The sequence below is a fragment of the Morone saxatilis genome, unplaced genomic scaffold (assembly GCF_004916995.1).
Source record: "Morone saxatilis isolate NCDOM2014 unplaced genomic scaffold, NCSU_SB_2.0 Contig23, whole genome shotgun sequence".
Taxonomy (NCBI): Eukaryota; Metazoa; Chordata; class Actinopteri; family Moronidae; genus Morone; species Morone saxatilis.
In genome coordinates, this window is record NW_023339796.1 from 22,794,155 (window position 1) to 22,803,650 (window position 9,496).

Below are 9,496 nucleotides of genomic sequence, written 5' to 3' on the forward strand. Positions count from 1 at the left end.
ACTAACTCTGCCAGTAACATTATGAATACCACTGATTATCTGGGTTATCATGGCTCCTGTTCAGTGGGGTGGGATATATCAGCAGCAAGTGAACATTTTTGTCCTCATAGTTGATGTGTTAGAAGCAGGAAAAATGGCAGCGTTGAGGATTTTGGAGCGACTTTGAAAGGGGCCCACGTTTGGTGGGATGCTAGATGAGCATCTCAAACCTGCAGCTTTGTGCGGTGTTCCCGCGTCCGCAAAGGTCAGCCTACCTATCAAAAGCGCAGTGAACTGGAGTTCCATGGCGGCCAAGGCTCACTAACGCACGTGGGGAGTGAAGGCTTGCCCGTGTGGTCAGAATGTTATAGCTGAACGGTGTGCTCAATCATAATCCTGATTCAGACATGATGATGATTAGAAAGTGTGGTGAGCTGCAGCGTCCTCCAGAAAACAGAAAGACACACCACTGATAGTGGATAGATTAAACCTCTCTCATTGATGCAGGACAACATCCTGCTGTAGTTGGACGGTCTGAATAGACACATACACACACATGTACAACATGTATAGGCTAATGGTTTGGTCTAAAGCAGCATCTGTCATTTGCAGCTTGTGTGTGCATGTTTTTCCATATGCGGGAGTATGTTCAAGGTAAACAGAGGCATGTCAAGCCAGGCTGTTCAACTTGAAAGGGCCAAATGCAACAAAGACAGAGGCTCTGTATGTGTGTGGCAGTCTAACATTAACCTGTGTCTCAGATCTGGACAGTGACATTTGTCTGTGTCCAAATATTTATCACATATTGCATAGCTTATATTGCTTTGAACTATCAAAAGGTCCTGAATATGTATTTTCCCAATCTTACTGTAAATGATGGGATCCTACATGAATACACAGTCTTCGACCAATTAGACAGTTAGTTCAGTTTTAGTCTTAATAAATAGAACCTACAGTACGTTTTTTTCTGAATTATTATTAATATTTTTGTGTGTTTATCTCAACATGTATTGTCCACTTCTATTTGACCGATCTAACACATTTCTCACAATTGCTTTTAACAACTACCATCAAGCTCACTCCCATTAACAACGCAAGAGAGCAGAATTTTCCAGTTGACACAGTTACGAACCCCCCCACTTAAAACATGGCCCACATTCAAAAACGCAGTAGTGTATCCATTACACCAGACAAAATGAGTTGCTAATTGTTACAGTGTTAGCTATTAGCACAATGGAATTACATTACGGTCGTGGTATTAGGAGCTGTGTCCTGGGTGAAAGACAAATAAAATCAGGATGTTAATGAGGTGTATTTCACACCCACTATAATCAGATAATCAGTCCTGTGTGGGGATCACCAAGCTGTCGGAAAGACAAACAACATCAGGTAAATGACGCTGAGATTGACCTAAATAGGTGTATAAATGAACCAGAACAGTAAACTGTAAATCCTCATACATTTTCATGACTACTAAAGCACTAGAAATATTAATAAAATCTTAGACCTTAGATTAAAACTTTTTAATGTACTAATTATTAGCTAGAGGAATATAAGATATGAAGTCTCTCTAATGCTGAAAGAGAACTGGAACGACTGGCTACGTGGAGCAGGTGGAATTTATGGGACATACAGTAAGATCAGAGTAAGATTTGGCACCACAAAAGTACAAGCAGTACAGCAGAGTAGGTAATATATGGTCATGAGTCTGAAAATACACTGCTGGCACAGGATTAGCCATTTGTGCTTGTTAATTTCATCCTTGTAAATCCAGGAAACATCACTTTTTTGGTGCAGTTAAAATACCAAATGATGAAAATCACACATTCATGGAAATTCACCCAACTCTGCAGCTCCATGCATCTCTACAGAGGGCTTTAGACTGCCAATTTCTGTACCTGCGAGAGGTGTAAATGTGCAACTGTTTGCTAACACATTTACCATAACAACTTTAGAAGGTGATAATATGCGGGGGGGGGGTTCTTGTGCCACTATCCTCGAGTGACCAAAAAAGTACTGATGCAGCTTTATGCCTTCCAATGAGAGCTTTGATTCTCTGCCCTAAAGGGCTAGGTTCGGGTCCAAAACTGCCGTTTACAAATTCGGGTTTGGGCGGGCTTGGTTATTTAATAGAAACTGTTTACTTTTGGTTTAACACGGGACACAAACAGTGGTCTCCTGGGTGAAAGTCCCCACTACCTTCATATGTGGACTTTCTCGCTCTTTAAACTACATCACCCGACTTTCTTTGTCATGCGCATCCAAAGGGCCACAGACAGAGCAGCAGGTTTGAGGGCTTGGGAGTGAGACTGGGTTGGTATCACCGGCATAAAACTGTCTGTATCAATTGTCCCAGGTTTCTTTTTCCATTCTTGTACATATTTAAAAAATATGTGGTGAAGCATTTTTGTCTATATTAATGAATGCATTTTTATGAACACTGTTCTGTATGCAATATAATAATGAACTATAATGAGTTAGGACAATACTTCTCACACAGTGAAACAGAAAAAAGCTTTCTTTACATATGTTATGTTTTGTTTAAGCATTGTCTTAGTACTAGATACTTTCCATTCTAATATTTTGCTTGTGTTACTCTTGTTTTAATGCTTTTGTTATCTTATATTTTGGATATTCATTCTTCCTCTATACTAGTACTTACTTGATTACTTTTACTTTTCCATCTTTATACATTAGTCAGCTTGGAAATGTGATATTAGATTTTCATTCACCCTGTGCAGGTATGGACTTTTCTACCTTTCAGTCCCTCACTCTACTCTCTGCAAATGGCGGTACAGTGAACAATATGATCCACCTAATTTAAATCCTCTCATTTTGAATTATTACCCACTTTAGAGCTTGATGCAGCACATAAACTAATTTAATCTTTCCCAACAGGGGCATGGACTCTGTTTTCCCTCAGCCTGAGAACCAGTCAAGACTGTGGCACAGGCAACATTTTGAGGACATGTTAATGACAATGTTGCCAGCAATTCCAGCCAACAATGTTTTGCCATTAAACTTGTGCTTTGTATTGCCGGCCATGATATCCGCATTGAATTTGTCCAATTTCCCCTCTCTGTTTCCCTGCTGATGGCAATATTGCCCATCTCCGTTGGCTGACAAAGTGACCCCGCGCATCATCGTTCTCAGAAGTGGGAAAGAGTGAAAAGGGAGCCAGGGAAGCCAGCAGACTGGCTGTCTCCTCAGCTGTGTGCATACCACTGTTTAGAGTAAGACTGTAATTGACTCTTTATCATCATTATGATCCCGCAGCGAAAGAGAGGGAGCCGTAATCCCCCCCCTGTTCCTCCTCACCGCTTGTTTTCAAAGCATAAATTCCAGCAGAGGATTTCCACATATTTGGGTAGAGTTTCCACGGAAGAGAGGGAAAGTGTTGTTGTTTTTGTAAGGTATTTTGATCTCTTATTTTTCCTTTCTTTCTTTCTCTTTGATTTCTTGTTTGCTTCCTTGTGTTCTATCTTTTATTTCCCCACACACTACATGTCATGTCAAAATAAAACCGGACTTCTCCACAAATTATGATTGGAATAACAAGGACCATGTGCTTACACGAAGCGTAATGTTTCAAAGTACAGTGCAACAAGATTCTTTTTTTTTTTCTTTTTCTGGCTTTTTTGTTTATGACGGAGGTTCAATGTTTGAACGGCACCCAAACATTACCCAGAGTAGACGCTTTGCCTAATAATCCTTGTTCTCGCTTTGGCTAGAACAAGACAGAGACAGAGAGAGGTCTGTAGCTGAGGGCAATTATCATTTAATGATTTTCTGCTTTTTCCTCTTCCAGGAGCCATTAGCCTTGCACGCACCTGAAATTTACAGGGAAGAGACGTGTGTATAAGTGTGTGTGTGTGTGCATGTGTGTGTGTGGGGAGGGGGTTGATGTGCTCTGTGGAAACAAGAGACAGAGGTAGAACTCAAGGACACAAACTCAAACCGCCACATTGCTCTCTGTCAATAATTATTGACAGAGAAGAACTGTAAAAACAATAATTTACCCTTAGCACTCCTTACCACTACCACTTTTCATTCCAACATGGCCATTATTTATTTGAATAAATTCCAATCGTAGAAAAATAACCTGTTTTGATCAAGTCATTTATCACTAAAAAACACCCTCTGTCATGGTGAAAATCTAACTCAAAATGTTGATAATTTAGTTGTGGCTTTACATACAGTTCCAACAACCTCTCATGTTCAGTTCTGTTTATACTCACACTGATGTGCAGAAGGGGTGTTTATGTTGCAACAAGTAAAAGGCTGGCACTATTTGGTAAAACATATATATATATATATTCCTTCTTCTTTTAGACACACACATAACTGTAAAAACTAGGTGATTTTTGACTGACCAACTGCCTCCTCAGGTGTCCAGTAGCCTGACGTGTCACAGATGCGAGGTGAGGAAGCCTCGTAGGCATACTGGTGGAACACTCCGTCTTTCTCGCAGTCTCCACAGTTGATTGTAGACACATGAGAGGAGGAGCTGAGACGAAGGGAAACAGAGTGATTGATTATGAAATATCACAGTTTGTCTTTCGATTGTCATGACAAGGTAAATATGTCTCTTTTAAGAACAAATCTACAGTAATGTTGAACCAACTTTAGTTTGTTTTTACTCTAGATGGACAATGCAAGAAAATGCAAAACGGAGTGGGTTGCAGTTTCCAGTCAAAAGATGGCCCTCAATTTGTTGACTTGTGGAGGAGTTTTTTGAGGCTATAATCACAACAGTAGCTGGATGTGTTGCCTGTGGGCCAGCAAGGCATGTACATTTAAAAGGCTCCAAATCAAGATAAAAAATGCAGCCTTCTTTTCACAAACTGTTGAACAAACTGTTGTTGAGATTCCCATAATCCGTTGCAGAACATTTTTACATTAATAAGAGTAAGTGTCCAGGTCGTCATCACTGGTTAATACAAAACATGAACAGAACCGATTAAAAAGATACTGGAAGGTATAACCTGGCACTGATTGCTCTTGTTAGCAGCCTGAATATGGTTTTTATCACCAGGCATTACATAGAAATTGGCCATTACACAACTTGCCAGTTGTCCATCATGTGTTTAAATAAGTCACAATTTATACGGTAAACTTGGTTATCTTCCCTAAGTTTATGGCAGGTGTACCACCTTGTATGGGGGCAACTTTCTGTTGGCAAAGGCCTCATGTAGTTAAAAATCTTTTTCTCTTGTTCTTATGTAAATGCATATGTCTTTATCTACATGTTGATGAGGAGCCACTGAATGCACCACTGTCTCAGCAGCCTATTCTGGCTTGTGTTGTTTGGAAAGCAGTGTATGTTTTGGGACTTAGCCCTCATGTGCGTTGTCATTCACTTGCATGTGGGTAAAGAGATGACACATTGCTGCCAGTGTTGTCACTCACAGCAAGTGCAATCAGTTGTTAAATATGCACTGTACGAGTCTAATAGTTGCTAAAAGTGCATTCGTCATAGGACCAGGTGAACATATTCATATATAGATCTTTTGTGCTCAAATGGGTATAAACAATTTGAAATGTATTTGAATGCAATAATCATTAACTCTTTGTCCATAACTAAGGTAAAGATTTGAGAACTACTTTTCAAATGAGGAAACAAGTGCAGTCAACTCTCCTTTGAGACATAAATAATTAAGAACCAATGCAATCGTACCTCTGATATAGTGGTCCCCTCATAGGTGGCAGCCAATAGATAGACACAGAATCCTGACTCTGGTCTGTCACTATGGGGGCCAGAGGGATGGGGGCAGGTTGCCGGTCCGTCAGCCACTTCTGGTAGACCAAGTCAAGATAACAGTGCATCCGGGCCACTTGGTTGGGAGTGAAATGGTTGGTGCAGTTGTCATCTGATGTGGTGCAAAGAAAAAGGAAAAAGCCCAGGTAACCATCATGGATCAGGTCCAAACACTAGCCTCCATTCAACTTCAGTGCTAACCACGTGGTTGGGAGTTATTAGCTTTAATGCAGACAGCAGTGTCCTTAAGGAACCTTTCAGGATGTGTGGAGCTAAATCAGAGTATATCAGGTAACATTTAGGTCTAATGGTCTAAAGAGTTTAAATAAAAATGAAAAATAACCACATCATTCTGCAGTAAAGATGCAATGACACATGGGTGATGTAGGTGACGGTTGTCATTCAGATGTGAAAATAATCTATTCCTAGCAACTCCTATATAATAATTTTAACACTGTTGAGAGAAAATATCACCATTATTATTGTTATTGTTATTATATTTCATTATTATTATTCATAGCAAGCACATCATAATGCTGAAATGAGCTAACATTTTCCGACTGAGTCTTCACAAAACAAATTAAAACAAAAAGAAAAAGTTATTTGTATGACGTTTATGTAGGATATGTGGTGTCCTTGCTTGTATGGCTGTGTGTTGTCTAACAATGTACAGTATACATTCTACAATTGACTTGTTCTGTTGGTCCTTAATTGTTTTCAGTGTGTCTGACAGTACGCCTGTTGTTAATTACAGGAAAGGAATGTAAAGAATGTTTATCAGTGTACCTGTATAGCTCATGTAATTGCTATAAGGTGTGTCCTGGTACGTGGTGACTCCACAGGTATCGTTGACGGCGCCGGGATCGTGGCAGGCTTTGGATTTGGGTGTTGGTGCGGTGTCGGCACACAGATCTCCTGTCTCCATAGATGGCGTGGTCTCCTGCGAGTGCACATTGACAGAGCTTCTAGCAAATGATCGCACAAGAGTGAAAATCTTTATCCAGGTAGGTAGGCATGCACAGTGCACTCTACAGACAGCAGATGAAGAAGTACACAGACAACCAACAACTTATATCATTCAAATTGAAAATATCAACAGGTTCATGTAAAGCATGTTGCAAGCGTAGACATAATGACTGAAGAAAGACACTTTACTAGATGATGTAACTTTTTGGATAAGGCAATAATATATTGTATGATAGAACAATAAACATGTGATAAAAAATTCTTTGTGTAAGTACACAAAAAGTCACATTAAGTAATCAAAAAGAGATGTACTGTCTTACCTGACATGGGTCATCACAGGAGTCCCGCTCACTCACACCCTTGAAGACATGGTACAGTCCCAATATGTGGCCCATCTCATGGATCATGGTGTTGTGGTGGCCCATGGTACCAAAGTAAGACGGGTTCAGCACCATCCCACCTGAGGACATACAGTAACATTCACAGTATGGATCATAATATTATTAGATACTGAAAAGCGAGAGAAGGTTTGTGAGTCATTCCACCCTTTTGACAGGATGTAATGGTTTACTTCAACAAGTAAACTGGTTTAGTGCCTTTTGGCAAGACAATAAATAACAGGAAATCCCTAGACTAAGCTTCTGTACCTAAAAACACAATACCATATCCAAATCTACTGGATTACCCATGTAGAATTGTTTTAACACCAGCACTCAACAAAACAAGTGATCACAAAAACTGTAACTACCGGCTTTGTGTACTTACCGCCACCACAGTGAGCCCGCATTTCCAAAAGAGAAACAGACCACCATAGTAAAAAGACTAAGAACTGTGACATTTAAAACCAATTAGGAATGAAGTAAAACTTTAGTACTTTAAACCAAAAACAGGAAGCAATATACGGTGAGGCTGCTGGGGCCATTTTTGCCTGCTTTGAATATAGAGTAATGCTGGGCAGGAATCTTGTATTTACTATTTTGTATCATTTTCCTAATGATTGACACCTACCACAACTGTCTCACGTGTACAGAAACAGTTTCATGGCTTTGGTACTTTGGAGGTGCATCAACATTGTAAACACTAAACACTAAATGTAAAAATGTTGTCTCATTCAGTTAACAGTAAAGGATATTACTAGATTTCTAGTTCTATCAGTAGGTATCTAGTGCTTGAAGAGTATTATATAATAAGTATTACAGTAAGTAAGTCCATTAACATATAAAGAGCTAAGTTATGAATTCTGGGTGACTTGGGGATTTGTTTTTAATGGCTTCTTAACAAGGCCAAATAATGCCTTTTTGGACATTTTTGCTAATTCTGTTAGTACTTTAATTCAATATTGTATTCTAATTGTGGATACAAAAAATGTTGACTTTTTGTACCATAAAATGACAAATAAAAATACAAATTTTATTCAAAAATGAAAGGCAAATCGTTAACAAAGTATTCCAAGGATAGCTATTTTAAAATCAGCCATGGGTTTGGGGCTATGGTGAATTCTTCAAAAATGGCCTTAAGTGGAGATACAGGGTTTTTTGCAGCATGCTGATAATCGCAGAATCGAGAACAGACATGACAGTTATTGGTTTTCTAATTAGAAACAGTGTGTTCAGTGGTGAAGACATTGAACAATGAAGACATTAAATACGAAGACACTAAACAACAGGGCCTCCGGAGACGACTTGTCATCCACTAACTTGTTTTTAAACAGGGACAGATGCTGAGCAACTGAAACAAATGTCATGAGGGAGACATTCAGTAGAGAACTAAACTAAATTGTCTTATTTGAAAATATAACATCTACTCTGACAATATGACTATACTGGTCACATTAAAGTAGAGTACCTTATTTGAATCAATGAATAGTTACCTCCAGTCCACATATCTCACATAGTACCCCAAAATGGATCTATAGCTTTTAAGAACAAAGGCTATGGCAGCCTCGTCACTTATTCGTATTCATTTGATAAAAGCTGCTGCAAATACAAGCTTTTAACAGTGCAGTTGCTTTCTTTGATTATGCTGAGTGAGCATTATGGCATCATTTCATACTCATTTATTCACATAAATGTCTTTGGAAGACAGCTGAGATAAATTTGTGCCAGGTAATTTCATGGGTTGTGGGCATAAAACTTCACCAGTGTTTTGCCTCTAAGGCCACAGCTAACAATTACTTTCATTGAATCAACCAGTTCGTTAATTATTTATTTTCAATTTTGTCTAATTACATTTCTAAATAGCAAATGCCCAGCAGAAGTTACCAGAGCTCAAAGTGACATTAACATTCACATAAAACTGCTTATTCCTTCTGTCGAAAATGAGAAGTAAGTATTAAATTAATAATTATATGATCTAAAGAGAAGCGTAAAATCCACTAGATTATTAGTACAAATCAATTAATTGTCAATCATAAAATCCTTTCATCACTAGTTTGTGAAAATAAAGCAATGTTGAATGTGCTATTTCTGTAACTTAAACATACTCAGTATCTACTTTACTGTGTATACTTTTAGTGAATAAGAACCACATTTTCCCATCTAAAAAGCCTGACTTTTTGATGTACGGATTAACCAAGATGCTGGGGATGTTATTTGTGTATGGCGATGTGATACAATCAAGTTTCTGCTGATGATCGCAGGATCAAGATCTCACACCGACAGTATGGACATTCTGTCCAACCACATCTTAAAAGGTCTTAAATGGTAAATGGACTGTACTTATATAGTGCCTTTCTAGTCTTTCGACCACTCAATGCGCTGTACACTACATACCACACTCACCCCATTCACACAC

At 38.9% G+C, this 9,496-nt stretch overlaps 1 protein-coding gene across 1 annotated transcript in view; it reads right to left on the reverse strand.

The window, feature by feature from the left end:
* pappa2 (pappalysin 2) overlaps window positions 1-9,496 on the reverse strand; it is a 74,147-nt gene that overhangs the window by 45,669 nt on the left and 18,982 nt on the right. The window contains exons 6-9 of the mRNA XM_035671019.1: window positions 7,024-7,163; window positions 6,524-6,677; window positions 5,657-5,849; window positions 4,353-4,486 (exon numbers count right to left, since the gene is read on the reverse strand). Of these exons, the coding sequence (XP_035526912.1) occupies window positions 4,353-4,486; window positions 5,657-5,849; window positions 6,524-6,677; window positions 7,024-7,163 (621 nt within the window). The remainder of the gene's footprint in view (window positions 1-4,352; window positions 4,487-5,656; window positions 5,850-6,523; window positions 6,678-7,023; window positions 7,164-9,496) is intronic.